Source organism: Mercurialis annua, linkage group LG4, assembly GCF_937616625.2.
Source record: "Mercurialis annua linkage group LG4, ddMerAnnu1.2, whole genome shotgun sequence".
NCBI classification, from domain to species: Eukaryota; Viridiplantae; Streptophyta; class Magnoliopsida; order Malpighiales; family Euphorbiaceae; genus Mercurialis; species Mercurialis annua.
In genome coordinates this window covers 39217319-39235780 of record NC_065573.1, presented here as the reverse complement: position 1 = coordinate 39235780, position 18462 = coordinate 39217319, and the positions used below count along the sequence as shown (strand labels likewise).

Here is an 18462-nt window from a genome sequence, read left to right as displayed (position 1 = left end):
ACATGCGTCAATTTGTTATAAAGATGACGTCACATAATTGGAAAAGAAACAGATTGCTCAAATAATAAAAAAACTAGCAATATTTTGAAATTATAGCCCGACACATCATGTGCTTCTCTCACATAAATTTCATAATGTATGAAATATGAGAACTACATGACAAATTTAATTTAGATAAAAAGTTCCTGACAATATTAATAATAATAATAATAATAATAATAATAATAAAATCAACGTTAATCTTCAATTTATTCTGTAAGCCATGTATATAAACATATATAGATTGCTGGATAATATTGCTGCCAAACACAGAAGCAATAACAAGAGTGTGAAAGTGAAAAATGGCTTTAAAAATTTATACGCATCCATTATCTCAGCCTGCTCGAGCTGTGATCATCTTCTGCAAGTAATTTATTTCTTTTCTTTATATTAATTCAATTTCTTCTGTTTATAATCTTTTTTCTAGATCGAATCTTTTTATAGCTAACTACACGATTTCAAACAATTTTTGAAGGCTTAATGGAATAGAATTTGAGGAGATTGTGATTGACTTGCTTAAGGGACAGCATAAATCTCCTGAATTCCTGGGTATTAACTGCAAATACTTTTTTTTTTTTTACATATTAATTAATTAGTTAAAAGTTGAAAATAAACCATAAAATGACTTCTTTTTTTCTTTTGGATATGATATGATTATAGAAATTAATCCTGTGGGGCAAATTCCAACTATTGTTCATGGAGATTTTAAGCTATTTGAGAGGTATGATCTAAACTCAGAGGTTAAATTGAAATGAAATTGTTGGTCCAATGTACTTTTTGGTAATTTCTGGTGTATAATTGACATTTTCAGCCATTCAATTTTGATGTATCTTGCCTCTGCTTTTCCTGGAGTTGCAGATCATTGGTAAGAGTCTGATCATCTTCAACCTTTTTTTATTTAGTATAAAATTGTAATCCAGGTATTGACACATTTGCCCTTAAACTAAAGGTATCCAGCTGATGTTCAGAAGAGAGCCAAGATCCATTCTGTTTTGGATTGGCATCACTCCAATTTACGTCGCGGCGCAGGTATTTCAATTTTTTGTCCAGTACTGGGGCGGCGGTGCAGGGGACCGTGGGTAGACGGCCGCCTCCCCTCCACCGGCCAGAGGTCTTGTAGGGATAGTGTCTAGACGTCTAGTTGTCTATGTACATTGCTTTCTAGGAAGGGTCATCTGTTTTGTTTCTTCCCCCATAACTTCATTTTTAGAAGTCGTTAGGCTAAAATAAAAATAAGTCTCTCTCACATTTAAAAAGTTAAAGTTTTTCTTTTAATATTGGCCTAATGTTTTAAAAAACCCCGACCTTTTAGCCCCTTTTCAATCATACCCTGACGTTGAAAATTTGTCAATTTTACCCTATTTTGCATTTTTGTGTTTCAATTGTACCCTGAAAAATTAAATTAACGTCTTTTGCGTTTGAAAATTTGTTTAAAACATTCTCCATGTCTCACATATATTGATTGTATATTTTTAAAATTTATTTAAATTTAGTTAAATTAATTAAGAATTTAAATTAGTGTTAATTTGATTATGGTTTTTATTTAGTTTTTAAAAATAAAGGACTTATTTGTACTTTTTTGAATAAAAAAGAATTTAATTTCATGTTTAGATTTAATTAATTGAATGATTTCATCATTTAAGTAAAAAAATTAACAAAAATTAAAATATTGGGGTACAATTGAAAACGGAAAATTTAAAAGTGGGTAAAATTGACAAATTTTCAACGTCGGGGTGGAATTGAAAAAAAGTTTAAAGGTGAGGGGTTTTTGAGTGATTAGGTCTTTAATATTTGATCAAATGTAGTAATTTTTTTTCAGTTAGTTAACTTACTTACAGAATTTAATTATCAAAATAACATTTATTTTGATCCCTTATTTTTTTTTTCAAAAAATACATTAAAACGTAAAAATTGAAATTAATTTTAAAATATTGTGCTTAAATATTTAACTGATTATTTATAATAGTTAAAGATTGTGCTAATTGTAAATAATCATAAATAATTTATAATTTTATGAATAAACATAAGCCATATTTAACAAATTATTTGAATTTTATTTGATGTACTTTTACGAAAGAAAATAAGCTTATGGATCAAATTAAAATTTAATTATGACAATGAGATTATTTGACCAACTTGTCTGTCTGCACTTAACAGACAAAGGACTGTCTTGAATTTGATCAAACGCCATAAAAAATTAGGGGATTTAATTTGCGTGAATGAAATTATTAATTATAATAACTGGTGTAAGGAATGATTGTGGGAGAAAAAGAACCACAACTTAGCAAATTGCTATCTAGCGTTGAGCTATTTGAATTATAGCTCATGTTTTCAATATTAAATAATCTCACTTAATTTTAGTGTTAAAAAATTAAAACTAGATTGAATTAACAAAAAAACAAACGTAGCTGGTTTGATTAAATTTAAAAAAAAATGAGAATAAATATTTGATAATTTTTAATAATTGTCTCTTTTTTCTTTCGAGTAAAAGTTCAAGCTCCTCTACTGCCCAGTACTGCTGTTTCAATATTTATGCTTAATTAATTTGTAAAGCTTCAGTAAATTAGTTGCTAATGCATGGATATTATAAATTTGCCTCTCATGATGGATTTTGCTGCTTCCTTCCAGTTATGTACGTCTTACATTCATATCTATTTTCTATATTTGGCAAGCCCCTGAACCCACAAGCAGCTCTTGAAGACGAGAAAATTCTAAACTCGTCTCTGTCAAACATAGAATCGGTTTGGCTTACTGACCACGGACCATTCTTGACCGGTAGAGATAAACCATCCATAGCGGATCTCAGCCTTGTTTGTGAAATACTAGAACTCGAGGTAATTATATATTTCATTTTCTTGAAGAACTTGGAAATTTTACTAATGGAGATTGGTTTCTTGAATTTATATAGGTTTTGGATGAAAATGATCGCAATCGTATACTGAAGCCATACCCGAAAGTTCGAAAATGGATTGACGATGTAAAGAATGCGACGGGACCTCAGTTTGATGAAGTTCATCAGACCATGCATCAGTTCATGAATGATCTGAAGCAGATTGAATAAGGAGAGGCTTAATTTTGGCTTTGGATGAAAACAGAATTGAGAACTTTTATGAATTAAGAGTCTTGTTTTTGTGTGTTGTGTTAAGCATTATCAGATTATTGTTCTCTTGGAGCACTATTCGAAGTGTGTTTGAAAATGAATAAAAACATGTTTTTGCTGTATTCCGAGTCGAACTAAGTTCACACAAGTATTTCTCGTGATTTTGACATTCTATTTACATATACCAACTCCCACACCATTTCTTTTGCTATCTAACACTATGAAAAATGAATAAATTAAAAGAATGGTGACATGAATTTGTATTATTGCCTATCCGGTATCGCATCATCATCCACTACTATCAAATATAATACCTGCAAATTGTATAGAAAGAGCTATAATTGCATAATTAATCAAAAAAGTTAAACGAATTCAGTTTTTTCTTTGAGCCATAGAAAGTGAACTAGAACAGGGGTGTACCGTACAGAGAAAAATGAAGTTGAAACTTTATATGCATCCGCTGTCTCAGCCATCGCGCGCTTTAATTATCTTCTGCAAGTAAATGATTATACATTCAATTATTGCAATCTGATAAGTTTCATTTATGATTAAAACTTCGAGTTATTATTTACTTTTTTTATTCTGGAATTTGTTCTTACTTTAAATTATTTGATTCTTGATTAATATATCTGTTGATTTGAAGGATTAATGGAATCGAATTTGAGGAAATCGTGATAGATTTAACTAAAGGACAGCACAAATCTCCTGATTTCACAGGTATAAATTATATTGTATCTGTATGATTCTTATAGTTTGATTCATGATTGATGAGTAAATATTTTCTCATGCCCTTAAATTTTACATGACGATGATAATGATTTAATCAGAGATAAATCCTATGGGGCAAGTCCCAGCTATTGCTCACGGAGATTTTAAGCTATTTGAGAGGTATATATGATCTAAAAACATTCAGATCTTAATGTTGCTAAACTATATATTATACAATTAATTTTTTCTTAAATATTTTTTCAGCCATGCTATACTTATATATCTTGCCTCTGTGTTTCCTGGAGTTGCAGATCACTGGTAAGTAGAGACATAAAAGCAAGTAAATTTAAGTTTAATATAAAGTTTATAGCCTGAAAATAACGTACTGTTTAGATTGAGCCATTTTAGATGAACAAAATTTGTAGATTTAAATAAAATCAGTTGTTTGCTGTAGGATAAAAAGTTATGAGAATGTCCCTCATTTACTAAAATTCATAGTTTTCCAAAACGCTCAATCGGAGCGGTGCCTGAACTTTTTGACTGGCTGCGTCTTCAATTGATAGGTATCCAACTGATGTTCAGAAGAGAGCCAAGATCCATTCTGTGTTGGACTGGCATCACTCCAATTTACGCCGCGGCTCAGGTGCTTGATAAAAGATTGTTTGCCTACTGTATTTTTTTTCTATTTGATCAACTGATTGAGATTGATTTGGTAGCTAAATTTTCCTCCCAGTTATATATGGCCTCAACAGAACACTAGGTCCTGTATTTGGGTTGCCCTTGAACCCAAAAGCAGCTGCTGAAGGTGAGAAACTTTTGTGCTCATCTCTGTCACAGATAGAGTCTGTTTGGCTCGCTGATGGCGGACCATTCTTGGTTGGAGGAGATAAGACATCAATAGCCGATATCAGCCTCGTTTGTGAAATCATGCAACTCCAGGTAAGCCTGTGTTTCATGCCAATTTCTTACCTAGACAGGGTCCATAGATAATGCATAGACTCAACCGATTAGAAGTTAATTGGTTAGTCCATGCATTATTCATGAACGTGGCCTAGGTAAGAATTTTCCGTGCAGTTTCCTTTCTAGTACGAGAGGTAATTAATTAGTTGAGAAAGATAGGTTTATATATTGGATGAAAGCGAGCGCAATCGGTTCCTGGAGCCATACAAGAAAATTGTACAGTGGATTGAGAACATAAAGAATGCAACAAGACTTCATTTTGATGAAGTGCATTATGCCCTTTATAAATTTAGTGCAATGCTAAAGCATAAGTCAGAAGATGCTTACTCTTGCATTCAATAGCAGTATAATGTTCAATGGAATAGGAGCTGTTAATGACTCTTTGTTTGTTAAGTATCTGTAGTAATTTTATGTTCAATATGTCTTTGAGCATCATTGCCTTGTTGGAGTAATTCCATGTTCACTATTTATATTTTATACTTTTATAGATGCTTTTACGGCATTTTGAAAACAAAGAAATTGATATAATTAGATTAGTTTCTAAAATTGTGAACTAATTGTTAAAATAAGATTTTTTTGGCCTAAGGTAGAAATATACTGATAGAATCATCGAAATGCAATGTAAATCAACCGATACAAAATATAAAAAAAGAAAATTAAACTCGAACATTTGATCTACTAAAAACAAAACGATGTAATATAGAGAATGAAATTTAGGCAGCACCAATAAACCGGAAGACTTGAAGTGATGTAAATTTTTGTACGTTATATGCATCCTTAAAACTTCTATTTTCAACTTGTCTCGTTGTAATAATGCCTAAATATATTCATCAAATCCTGAATTTGAAATTTGAACATATTTTCAATTAATATTTTTGTTGACCAAATAGCAGTTGCATTAATTTCGAAAAATAGAAGCACATTTATTATCGATAACAAAATTTACTGAAATAGCTCTTAAATAGTGACTTTTTAGCCACTACATGGATCATCCAATTACACATTTGTTTAATGTATACAAGTCGCAAGTAATAAACGACACGATAAGCGAACCGTATCAAAAATTATGATTTCTATTGCCGACTGAATATCTTCCTCGGACTTTGCATATCCATGAAGGAAATGAGTTGGTCACTTATGTTTTTAGTTCATATTAGTAATTAGTTGTAAAAATAGGATCAAGATCCTCTCAAGTTACTTGATTGAACATGATCTGTCATGTTCAATCAATTTACACCATTCATTACAAAATGAATGGTGAAAATTGAAAAAGCATAAACTATGTTTAGTTAATTTACACCGTTCATTTTGTAATGAATGGTGTAGATTGATTGAATATGATAGGTCATGTTCAATCAACTTGAGAGGATACTAATCGGTAAAAATATATCTTTAATATTTTCAGACTCTACTCTTTTTTCTTTCTGTTTGAATGAAAATTAACCTCCAAAATATCCACAAATTCATTTATGATCTGCATGTCGACAGCTGATATAAATTGAAGCTTAATGAGGACGGCAATGGCGGGCAGTATAAAATAATTAAAATTCAACCTTCGATTCCGATACTTGGTGCGTCACCCTTACCGTCACCATCGTTGAATAATCAGCATCAAATTAAAACAAAAAAAGAAAGAAAAGAAGCATAATAATTGCCAATCCAGTACTGTATAAAACCCCATACTCGCTTCACACACCACAAGAAATAAACAGCCACACAGAGAAGAAAAATGGAGCTGAAAGTTTATGTTCATCGCGTGTCCCAGCCATCACGCGCTCTGCTCATCTTCAACAAGTAATTAATTAACCTCTTATTTCAATCTGTTTTATATGTTAATTTGGATCAATTTGTATGATGTTTAGCAGTAACTAACTGATGATCACAAATTTGGTTTTGAAGGATGAATGGAATTGAATTTGAGGAGATCTCGATAGATTTAACCAAGGGGCAGCACAAGTCTCCTGAATTCTTAGGTATTTTTAATTACTATTTCATAGTGAATCATATAAAATGTGTTTACCTTCAGATCTGTTTTTATAATACTCATATCATATAGTATTCTCATTTTTTTATGTTGACCAATTGAATTTACTGTTTTTATTGATCGATGTCAATGATTTCAGAGATAAATCCCATGGGACAAGTACCAGCTATTGTTCATGTAGACTTTAAGCTATTTGAAAGGTAATAGATGATCTTAATTTAGTTGTTCTGCACAAACTGATTTGTGGTTAATTGTGTTGATGGCTATTCTATTTCTTGTTTATCTGTTGATGTAACTATTAAGGAAGGCAGGAAGATTCTAATTCACTATCGCTTTTCCGATACATGAACAAGATTACTATAGAAAACATGTACTACCAGAGTTTATAACTTGGTGATTTGATTTCTCTGATGCATTGATGAATGTATGAATCGAGATAGTTGACGCACTTATGTTATGAAAATGAAGCAAAAACTTGTGTTTGCAGTTTGTTTGGTTTTACTATAATCGGTCTGCCTTTGCTTCATGTTTTTTCATGTTTACTTACTCATACGTCTCTCTCTTGTCCATTCTTTTTCAGCCATGCAATCTATATCTATCTCGCATCTGTATATGGAGTTGCAGATCACTGGTAAGCGGATTTGCTAATTCATTGCTTTTAGTTTCATAATGTCGTATATCGCATGAATCTCATCAATTGTCGGTGGTGATTGAGTTGAAACAGGACAGATTTAATAATTGACAATACACATGTCACATGTGTACATCTAGCGGCAACATTATTGTTTGGATAGTAAATTAAATCAAAGTAATTTCAAACTAATACTCATTTCTGGCATTTGACTTTTGACAATTTTCCTCTTTTTTTATAGGTATCCAAGTGATCTTCAAAAAAGAGCCAAGGTTCATTCTGTGTTGGACTGGCATCACTCCAATCTACGCCGTGGTTCAGGTGCTTCATCAGGCCTTAATTTTTTTATATTCATATGTAATGCTGCATTCAACCTAATAGAAACAAGTTTATGTCTTCAAATGATACTTAAGAAAATATCTTCTTTTTGGATGAAAATTAGGATTAGATCCGGGCTTTATAGACCATGTTATAGTGATTGTGAAGATCAATTCATAGCCTTAATATTTGGGTTTTACTCAAAATAATGGCAAATCTAGTATGAGCTTCCATGGGTGCAGTACAATGACTCCCCTTTGGCTTGATTTTATAGATCTAATTAGTTTATTTCGTATTCTGAATCGTCCACTAAATTGCTCGTGTGGTGTGACTACATTCATGTGTATTTTGCTAAGCTAATGCGCTTGCTACATTTACCTTTTCTGATGGTCTGTTATGTGTTGCCTTTTGTCTTCCAGTTTTGTATGTTTTAAACACAAAACTAGCTCCTGCATTCGGCTTGCCACTGAACCCGCAAGCAGCTGCTGAAGGCGAGAAGCTTTTATTGTGTGCTCTGAATACTATAGACACGGTTTGGCTCACCGATAGCGGACCATTCTTGGTTGGAGCAGAGCAACCATCAGTAGCAGATCTCAGCCTGGTCTGTGAGATCATGCAATTTGAGGTGAGCATATGATTTTTTTAATATTCAGTTGTTGTAAGGCGGGGTTTGAGACATTCCGTATAATTTTAGTGATATTGCTGCTTATTTGTTCGGTGTAGTTTCTGGATGAAGATGACCGCAGCCGAATTCTGGGACCTTACAAAAGAGTTCAGAAGTGGATTGAGGATGTAAAGGATGCAACAAAATCTCATTTTGATGAAGTTCATGATACCCTTTATAAATTCAGCGCAATGCTGAAGCAGAAGCAGAAGCCAGCAGGAGAGAAGAGTGAAGCCTAGTCATGCATGTCAATAGCATTGCAGTATTCAATAATTATCGACTTTTATTTGATTTTTGTGTAACATTTTGTGCAACATTTTGGGCGACAATTTTATGATATCTTGCATTAATATATTATAGATGCTGCAGCTGTGTAAAAATAGAACCAATCCAACTATACAACTAAATCGGTTTGATTTTATGCTATATATATTTTTTTTTGTTTATTCAGTTGAAAAGTAACAAAATGTTTATTATTATTGTTATATTAAAAGTTTAATGTTCAAAAAAATCTCAGACCTTTTTTTTCAATTTCACCCGACGTTGTAAAATTGTCAATTGTATCCAAATCCGCATCTTTAGGTTTCAATACAATCGTACTCAATTTTATAAATTAGACTCTTTTTCATTCGGAAAAAATTCAAAAAAATCTTTATAAATAACTTATTTGAACTCTTTTTCATTTAAAAAATTTAAAATCAATGATTTATTTGAATTCTTTTTAATGAAAAAGATGCCAATTGAGTACAATTGAAAATAAAAGTTGTTAGTTTGAGTATAATTGACAATTTTATAAAGTTAGAGCGAAAAAAAAGAGCTAAATGGTTAGGGTTTTTTATAACATAAGATATAATTTTGAACTTGTTGTAGTTATTTAATTTATTTTCAAAAAATTATAGATGTATAACTAAAATATTTATGATTATACTCCCCCTTGTTCCAATAGAATTGTCAACTTTGCCATTTATTAGTATATGAAAAGATAATTATTGTTATGGAATTTATAAATTTTTCTCTAATTTTTTGTTATACCTTTATTTAATGTGGGTCCATTTTCAATTTATTTTATTAGTAGAATTTAAATAAAGATAGACTAGGAAGATTGATTTTTAAAGTTATTATTTTTAGGAAGTGGATAAAAATTTTGGGATAATTTTTTTTATCAAAATGGACAATTCTTTTGGGATGGAGGAAGTAGTTTTTAAGTTTTTTTTTTCATAATACTGTCAGTTTTATATTAAATCTCATTTATATTTCTACTTTTATTCATGAGTTAATTATACAAGTAATGATGGTAGATCTAGGAAAAAGAAAAGAAAAAAGTTGACAAAATAAATATGGATTTTACCCAATGTTTTTGGACTAAAAAGCATATACTATTAGGAGTAATGTGAAATGTGAAGAAGATGCTGCATAATCACTAGAACCATGACCAAATAGACAAAACAAGTGGAGGGTGTGGTCATTTGATTGTGACACGTATCATTGGTCTATGTGATTGTCATATTTATCCACCCAACAATCATTTATTGAAATTTGAAAATGGTAACTTTTAAATGTTGCTACCTCAGCAGCACGACACGTTTTATTTCAGTTTACAATATTTTTGTACACTTATTAGGAAAATTTAAATATCAAAATATTAATAAAAAAAAACAACATTTTACAAATATTAATAAAAAGCCAATGACCTCTAGCTCAGTTGGCTAAGAGTGAGGCATCAAGTCCAAGGGGGCGTGGGTTCAAATTCCCTCATGGACAAAAAAAAGATGAAGATATTGAAGAATATTTGGAGGAAGGTTCGAAGCGTCAGAAGCGTCAGAAGCAAGCGGCTGCGGCATCGTCCGCCATATTTGGCGAGTTCGGAATAGCGATGTATTCAACATAAACAATGTGGATGGCGTGAATGGCGGTTAAATTTATAAATAGTAGTATATCTATAGTTTGTTTGTAATAATGTAGTCCTATCTCTGTTTAAAAAAAAACAAACAAATATTAATAAAAAAAATGCATATTAAAATTTTACACTGGTAGGCTCCAACTTGTTAAGACTGTTCGCTGAGACAATAATGCGCCAACAAGACAGTATTGGTTAATAATAGTAATGGACCAATAAAATAATCAATTTTTACGTGTTACCCAAAAAGATAAGGATGTTTATTTTTAAAGAAATTCTATGGATAATTTTATATTTTTATCAAAATATATCCGTAGTAGAATTTAAAAATTTATTAATTTTATAAATATAAATAAATTTTCATTAATGAATTCTATCTTTAGTAAAAAAAAAAACACTATATTTTTATGGAGAAAGAGAGTTGAGTTGAGTTGAGTTTTATTACCCCACCCAATACTTTGGGTTGTAAAAGCAAATCTCTTTATTAAAGTTTGTTTAAAATGTCAAAAAAAAAGTTTGTTTAAAATGTTTAGTAAGGTATTGTAGAGACCACTTAAAATGCATAAAGTTAAATTCGGTCTGAAATTAAAAAAATCTTTTCATCTTTTCCCTTTTTCTTTTGCTATATATTCGGGCCCTCTAGTCGCTTCACACATTGCAAAACAAACACAACGAGTGAGTGAGTGAGTGAGTGAGTGAGTGAGTGAACGAGCGAGTGAAGCTTTAAAGAAAGTGAGTGATCAGCGAGTGAAGCAAAAATGGAGCTGAAAGTTTACGTGCATCGTCTGTCTCAGCCAGCACGCGCTGTTCTCCTTCTCTGCAAGTAATTCATCACTTCTGTTTAACTTTCGCATTTCAGTCTGTTTTGAGTTATGTTTAAGTTAAATTTTAACGATCAACTTTAGCAAATTTTGATTATTACTTAAATGTTTTTTTTTTTTTTTTGAAATTGTGAAGGTCTGCTGGTATAGAATTTGAGGAGGTCTTCATTGACTTGACTACAAAGCAGCAAAAGACCCCTGAATTTTTAGGTACTGTTTCAAGCCTCATCTTCATAATTTTAGTTTATATTATAGTATACACAATTTAGTTAGTTGCTAGATTTATTTAATATAATGAGAATATGTGTTTGTTACAGTGAAAAATTAAGTATGAACTAAGCAATTTTTGTGTTATTGATGATGATTTCAGAGATCAATCCTTTGGGGCAAGTACCAGCTATTTCTCATGGAGATTTTAACCTATATGAGAGGTATCATCAAGTTCTTTGCAAATTTAGGGTTAAAATTGCTATTTCCTATTTGCTACAGTAATTAGTCAATTGATATCTTATAATCCATTTCTAACCTTACTTTTTTTCCCTAACTTTTTCAGCCATGCTATACTTATTTATCTTGCCTCTGCATTCCCTGGAGTTGCAGATCACTGGTAAGAACAGTTGCTTGTTTCCTGCACTCAATTTCTCGATTATGTTATCGCAAAATTAGTAATTGAGAGCTTTTAATTTCATAATATCTGTATTGTTATAGCTTGATTTGAAGTATTTTCTTTCAATAGTAATCTAATTCGCCCAATTGAATCGAGTAATTCAATGAAGCGGATTTAGCTATAATTGGAATAAAATTGTTGAAATAAGGTTGTAGTTGACACATTTAAAAGTTTTAGTCGGTACTGGTAAAAGCTGCAAATTATTGGACTTCTTGAGTTACTAGGTCCTATGTTATTGGAAGATTTATGTTGTGAATATACAACATGTTAACATAATTTCAATCTAATGTTTATTTCCCTAAGCATTTAACTTTGAAAACTTTTGCCTTAGGTATCCAAGTGATCTTCAAAAGAGAGCCAAGGTTCACGCTGTGTTGGACTGGCACCACTCTAATCTACGCCGTGGTTCAGGTGCTTCCTAAGATCTCGTAGCTAGTATTCTTTTTCGGTTATAGTTGTTGCACCGAGCCTGATAGAATTATGTTCATGTCTTACTTTCTGGTATGATATGGGAGATTGATCTGTTGCCTATTCCTTGCAGTTTTGTTTAGTCTAAACACAACACTGGGTCCTGTATTTGGATTTCCCGTAAGCGAAGAAGGAGCTGCTGAAGGCGAGAAGCTTTTATCTTCGTCTCTGTCTACGATTGAGTCAGTTTTCCTCAATGATAATGGCTCATTCTTGCTCGGAGCAGACAAACCATCGATAGCAGATCTCAGCCTTGTCTGTGAAATCCTGCAATTTGAGGTAACCATTTGTTGTCCATTCAAATCTCTATAAGGTGGGGTTGATTGTTTGCTTTAATTTCTTCTGGATTAAATGCAAATACAGTCATAAAACCATAGCCTGTTTTGCAATTTTAATGCGAACTTTAATTTTTCGCAATTACAAACACAAACTTAAATCTCCTTTGCAATTTGAATCAACAATTGAAAACTGGTCAATTGGCGCTGATGTGGCCATTAGAATACATTTTTGGATTTCGGCATTTCACATAGCATTGATGGATCAGATTTTCAGTTGGTGACTAGAATTATAATTTTTTTTAACTTCACATTATACTTCCTAATCTTATTTGCATTCAAACCCTTTTTTGTTCTTTTAACTTGCGAGCAGAGCAATTTTTGTTCACATGGATATTAATTTCTTGAAATATTGATAGACTCTGAAAGAAGAAGACCGCAAACGTATCATGGAACCACACAAGAAAGTTCAGAAATGGGTGGATGATGTTAAAAATGCAACGAAAGCTCACTTCGATGACATTCATGAAACTCTATACGGTTTCTGTGCAATGCTGAAGCAGAAGTCAGCATGAGTCCGGAAGAGTGAAGCTTAGTCTCGCGTGGATGCAGCATTGGAGTGTTTGAAGAATAAAAATGGTGCTGCCTTTTTGTTTGTTGGAAAGATACTGTAGTCAGATGTCTCTGTATGTTAAGAAAATTGTTCTGTTGTAGCAGTTCAATGTTAATGCTGAATAAATCTATGCCATGTAGTTCATGTTAAATCTCATTTCGATGTAATGAAATATTTTGGTATGTCCTATGAAGTCATAATATATCTGCCGGCTTCATATAACTCGTGTGAACATACATATTATATCAGGTACAAGCTATGAATTTAAAAATCAGTGACAATGAAGATGATAATATATGTTTTTCGTTAAGAAAAACAACGAGATATAGCAGATTAGGTCACGGACTCACGGTTCATAACCGGCAGGTTTCTGTATTATAGCAATGAAACCTGCAAATTCTGGTTCATGGTTTTGAATCCAGTTGGTTCAAAAAAATTAAAAGAGAATTTAAGTTCCCCTGAATAATTTTTTTAAAATTATGTAGAATTCATTTACAATTCCAAATTTTTGTGTTTGTAATGAATGAATGCATTGATACAATTTTTGAAATTGAAATTTTGGAATTGGTTTTAGTTATAATTTGAGAAATTGCAAATCTAACTAAAATAGGTGCAATTTGCAAATGAACTCCAAAAATTTATAAGGACAATATTATTTATATAAAGTTATTTATTTTTTTCCTTTTCCTTTTCCTTTTTTTCCTTTTTCTTAATTTACATCTCAATCTTTTCTCATATATATTTTTATTTTCAATTTTCAAAATTTATTATAAATTATTTTATAGTATTTATAGATTTAATATTGTTAATTTCAAATATTTTTATATGCATAACATTTAATAATTTAATATTATAAAATAAATTTAATAATTAGTTCTATTCTTTAGATATTTTAAATAGGGGTAATGTTATAAAAATTCATAAACTTTACACGTTTTCTTATTTTAATTACGCCGTTCAAAAATCCGGTGAAAAATGATGACGTGTCACAATCTTGTTCGTTATGACATGTCACTATCCGGTTGCCAATCCAACAATTTTCACCGGATTTTTGTTAAACAAGAGTTTGTTAAACTTTCAAACCGAACCAAACTATAAATTCAGATTACATGAAACTGAACCAAAAAGTTTGGTTCAATTCGGTTCGATTAAAAAAAATGAAATTTTTATCTTTTAATATTTTTATCTTAAATTAATTTAAATATTAAAAACTATTGTAAAATAATTTTACATTTATGTTTATGTTTATTAGCATATTTATCTATTGTATGAAATTTAGTACCTTATGTGTGAACTATAATTAAGGAATAAAGACTAAAAAGTGCAAATATATATATTTCGGTTTTTAAAATGTACAAACCAAATCAAACACCGGATTTTTATACATTTACAAACAGAACCAAACCATAATCATTAAATATCCGAACATAGCTGCAATGTTAGTCCAGTATGGTTTTATTGTCCGATTCAATTTTTTAAATGATTTCTGCTAATTTCATCTTGCACTATTTGCATTGAGAAGAAAATTAACCATGGATACTCATTTTTTTGAATTCAAAATTTAATAATTTCTTTTTATCAAGTAAAACAGAATTTTGATAACGGGGCTTGTTAATTAGAGATATCAAATTATAATAACACAGCGGCTTGTGAAATTACAATTAAAATTGAAATTTAGGGACTTTTATGAGAAAAAGATTTAACTACGGATGTAAATCCAAATGAAAACCGAAAACCGTAATTTGCAAATTTTTAAAACCTTTTATTTCTTCTTCCTGTACCAAGTAATAAGCTTAATCCTAATAGGATTAGGAAAAGTAAAAGCTAATTATAAATAGCGAACCTGGTCATACCCTCTCACCTCAAAACTTTGCAACGGTACAAGATGTCGACTCTTTACCCATCTGAAGCGCATCTTCAATACGAAGAAGAAGTCTTGCGAGCCCCCTTTAGTGTCAAGCTATGGTGGCGCTACCTGGTGGCCCTCCGTGAAGCTCCGTTCAAGAAGCGGTTTGTGATTTATGAGAGGTCAGTTAAGGCTTTACCTGGTAGTTATAAGCTCTGGCATGCTTATCTTAGAGAGGGTCTTGAAATTGTTAGCAACTTACCCATTATTCATTCTCAATATCAAACCCTAAATAATACATTTGAAAGAGCTTTGGTTACGATGCATAAAATGCCCAGAATTTGGATTATGTACTTGCAGAGTTTGACGAAGCAGCAGTTGATTACGCGTGCCAGGAAAACTTTTGATCGAGCGCTCTGTGCGTTGCCTGTTACGCAGCATAATCCCATTTGGGAGCTGTATTTGAAGTTTGTGAGTCAGGAGGGTATTCCGATTGAGACTTCGCTTAGGGTTTATAGGAGGTACTTGAAGTATGATCCTAGTCATATTGAGGATTTCATTGAGTTTTTGGTGACTTCTCAGCTCTGGCAAGAGTCGGCGGAGAGGCTAGCTTCGGTGTTGAATGATGATCACTTTTATTCGATCAAAAGGAAAACGAAGCATACGCTGTGGTTAGAATTGTGTGATTTGCTTACTAGGCATGCGGAGGAGGTGTCTGGGTTAAATGTAGATGCTATTATTAGAGGTGGTATTAGCAAGTTTACAGATGAGGTTGGCAGCTTGTGGACATCGCTTGCTGATTATTGTATCAGGACAGGGTTGTTTGAGAAGGCAAGGGATATTTTTGAGGAGGGTATGACTAGTGTGGTTACAGTGAGAGATTTCAGTGTTATTTTTGATGCATATTCACAGTTTGAAGAGAGTATGGTTGCTCATAAGATGGAGAATTTAGACTTGAGTGATGAGGAAGATGATTCCCTGGAGGACGAGAAGCTTGAAGATGTTCGTTTGGAAGTAAATTCCAAGTTTGAGAAAACGATACTTAAAGGATTTTGGTTACATGATGTTAAAGATGTAGATTTGATGCTGGCCCGGTTGGAATATCTCATGGACAGGAGGCCAGAATTGGCTAATAGTGTACTTCTACGGCAAAATCCACATAATGTGGAACAATGGCACAGGAGGGTTAAGCTTTTTGAGGGTAATCCAACTAAGCAGATACTGACTTATACCGAGGCAGTCAGGACAGTTGATCCTATGAAAGCAGTGGGGAAACCCCACACATTGTGGGTTGCTTTCGCTAAGCTGTATGAAACTCACAATGATCTTGTCAATGCAAGGGTAATTTTTGACAAGGCAGTGCAAGTGAACTATAAAACTGTAGATAATCTAGCTAGCATTTGGTGTGAATGGACTGAAATGGAACTTAGACACAAAAACTTCAATGCTGCACTGGAGCTGTTGAGACGGGCCACAGCAGAACCATCAGTTGAGGTCAAACGGAGAGTTGCTGCTGATGGCAATGAACCAGTACAGATGAGGCTGCACAAGTGCCTTAGACTCTGGACCTTCTATGTCGACATGGAAGAGGGACTCGGAGACTTGGAGTCCACGCGTGAAGTTTATGAGCGGATACTGGACCTTAAAATAGCCACACCACAGATTGTTATCAATTATGCTTTGCTTCTAGAAGAAGAAAAATATTTTGAAGATGCTTTCAAGGTATATGAAAGGGGAGTGAAAATATTCAGATACCCTCACGTGAAAGACTTATGGGTCACATATCTTTCAAAGTTTGTGAAAAGATACGGGAAGACAAAATTGGAACGGGCAAGAGAGTTGTTTGAACATGCTATCAGCATGGCCCCTGCGGATGCGGTGAAACCTTTGTACCTTGAATATGCGAAGCTGGAAGAAGACTGTGGTTTGGCAAAGCGAGCTATGCAGGTTTATGATCAATCAACTAAAGCTGTCCCTAATAATGAAAAGTTGGGAATGTATGAAATCTATATTGCCCGTGCTGCTGAGATATTTGGTGTCCCCAAGACAAGAGAGATTTATGAGCAAGCCATTGAGGCCGGGCTCCCCGACAAAGATGTAAAAGCAATGTGTTTGAAGTATGCCAAGCTGGAAAAGAACTTGGGAGAAATTGATCGTGGGCGTGCCATATATGTATTTGCATCTCAGTTTGCTGATCCACGATCTGATGCCGATTTCTGGAATGAGTGGCATGAATTCGAGGTGCAACATGGGAACGAGGGCACGTTCCGGGAAATGTTGCGTTTGAAACGAAGTGTTTCTGCAAGCTATAGCCAGACGCACTTTATCCTGCCAGAGTATTTGATGCAGAAGGATCAAAGGCTAAACATTGATGAGGCTAAAGACAAGCTGAAAGGAGCTGGGGTCCCTGAGGACGAAATGGCTGCTCTAGAAAGGCAGTTAACCGCCCCGTTGGCCAACAATACAACTGCAAAAGATAGCGGCAGGAAAGTCGGGTTTGTAAGTGCTGGGGTAGAATCCCAGACCGATGATGGAGTGGTGAAGCTTAATGCAAACCGTGAGGACATCGAACTACCAGAAGAAAGCGACTCCGAAGATGATGAAACAGTTGAAATTACGCAAAAAGATGTTCCATCTGCTGTCTTTGGAGGACTGGGTGGGAAGAGGCGCGAGATGGAAACCGCAGATGATACCACTGCCGCCGCAAAGGACAACGATGGCGAAGGCCGACTTGGTGCGCTTGCCAGACTGAAAAGGCAAAGACTAGACTGGTTACTTGGACTTTCAGTTGTGAAATAGTTTTATGTTATGAACTACTTATTTGGACCCTAATTTAATTGGAAAGTTGGCAAGTGACTGAATTGTTAAAATTAAGTTTTTTGAATTTGTTAATTTTATTTAGTTATAACAAATACTAGAGTTTACTTTAATTTATTTAAATATTGGATAATTGTGGATACAATTTTTCTTTTAATAAATAAAAGATGGTAGGTGTTTTAAATTTATTAATTTAAAAGATATAGATTTCAAAGAGTTTAATTATTCTAAAGATAATGAGATATTAAAAAGTTGGATCAGCTCCTTGTGCTGAAAATTGAATAGTGGATTGTGATTAGTTTTTAAGACAGTTGATAAAGAAATGAAACTGAAAGTATATGCAGATCGAATGTCCCAGCCTTCACGTGCAGTTCTCATCTTCTGCAAGTAAACTTTTTTATTTCCAATTTCATTACTTTTTTTGAGCAATTCTGTTTTTATGGATTCATGTGTTTAAAATTGAGTTCTGGGTTGTCCAATTTCATTTGGGTCATCTTTTATTTACCACCTCGCCCACAAAGCAATTGGGCTACATGGCCTGTGTTAGAAACTCAGGATCAACTTTACCCTTTTTTCAGGGGATTTTGTAAAAGTATCCGGGAAAAAAAAGCAAATATAAATAATTCCCAAACCGTACATTTTTAGTCATATTCC

At 32.9% G+C, this 18462-nt stretch overlaps 5 protein-coding genes across 5 annotated transcripts; all 5 read left to right on the top strand.

The window, feature by feature from the left end:
* Nucleotides 1-252: 252 nt before the first annotated feature.
* On the top strand, nucleotides 253-3261 carry LOC126677410 (glutathione S-transferase T1-like). Its single transcript, XM_050372003.2, has 7 exons — nucleotides 253-406; nucleotides 515-588; nucleotides 700-760; nucleotides 851-904; nucleotides 989-1068; nucleotides 2668-2873; nucleotides 2948-3261. The coding sequence occupies exons 1-7, from the start codon at nucleotides 342-344 to the stop codon at nucleotides 3098-3100; spliced, it is 693 nt and encodes a 230-aa protein (XP_050227960.1). The 5' UTR covers nucleotides 253-341; the 3' UTR covers nucleotides 3101-3261.
* A 117-nt stretch (nucleotides 3262-3378) lies between these two features.
* On the top strand, nucleotides 3379-5259 carry LOC126677405 (glutathione S-transferase T1-like). Its single transcript, XM_050371997.2, has 7 exons — nucleotides 3379-3637; nucleotides 3783-3856; nucleotides 3967-4027; nucleotides 4112-4165; nucleotides 4411-4490; nucleotides 4581-4786; nucleotides 4967-5259. Exons 1-7 carry the CDS (start codon nucleotides 3573-3575, stop codon nucleotides 5147-5149), a joined length of 723 nt encoding a protein of 240 aa, XP_050227954.1. The 5' UTR covers nucleotides 3379-3572; the 3' UTR covers nucleotides 5150-5259.
* Nucleotides 5260-6344: 1085 nt separating this feature from the next.
* On the top strand, nucleotides 6345-8830 carry LOC126677406 (glutathione S-transferase T1-like). The gene is made up of 7 exons (XM_050371998.2): nucleotides 6345-6601; nucleotides 6707-6780; nucleotides 6931-6991; nucleotides 7372-7422; nucleotides 7664-7743; nucleotides 8160-8365; nucleotides 8464-8830. The coding sequence occupies exons 1-7, from the start codon at nucleotides 6537-6539 to the stop codon at nucleotides 8641-8643; spliced, it is 717 nt and encodes a 238-aa protein (XP_050227955.1). The 5' UTR covers nucleotides 6345-6536; the 3' UTR covers nucleotides 8644-8830.
* Nucleotides 8831-10946: 2116 nt separating this feature from the next.
* On the top strand, nucleotides 10947-13367 carry LOC126677409 (glutathione S-transferase T1-like). The gene is made up of 7 exons (XM_050372000.2): nucleotides 10947-11124; nucleotides 11259-11332; nucleotides 11493-11553; nucleotides 11676-11729; nucleotides 12121-12200; nucleotides 12331-12536; nucleotides 12952-13367. The coding sequence occupies exons 1-7, from the start codon at nucleotides 11060-11062 to the stop codon at nucleotides 13105-13107; spliced, it is 696 nt and encodes a 231-aa protein (XP_050227957.1). The 5' UTR covers nucleotides 10947-11059; the 3' UTR covers nucleotides 13108-13367.
* A 1580-nt stretch (nucleotides 13368-14947) lies between these two features.
* On the top strand, nucleotides 14948-17883 carry LOC126677396 (uncharacterized). The gene has a single exon (XM_050371984.2). It carries the CDS (start codon nucleotides 15031-15033, stop codon nucleotides 17788-17790), a length of 2760 nt encoding a protein of 919 aa, XP_050227941.1. The 5' UTR covers nucleotides 14948-15030; the 3' UTR covers nucleotides 17791-17883.
* Nucleotides 17884-18462: the final 579 nt, after the last annotated feature.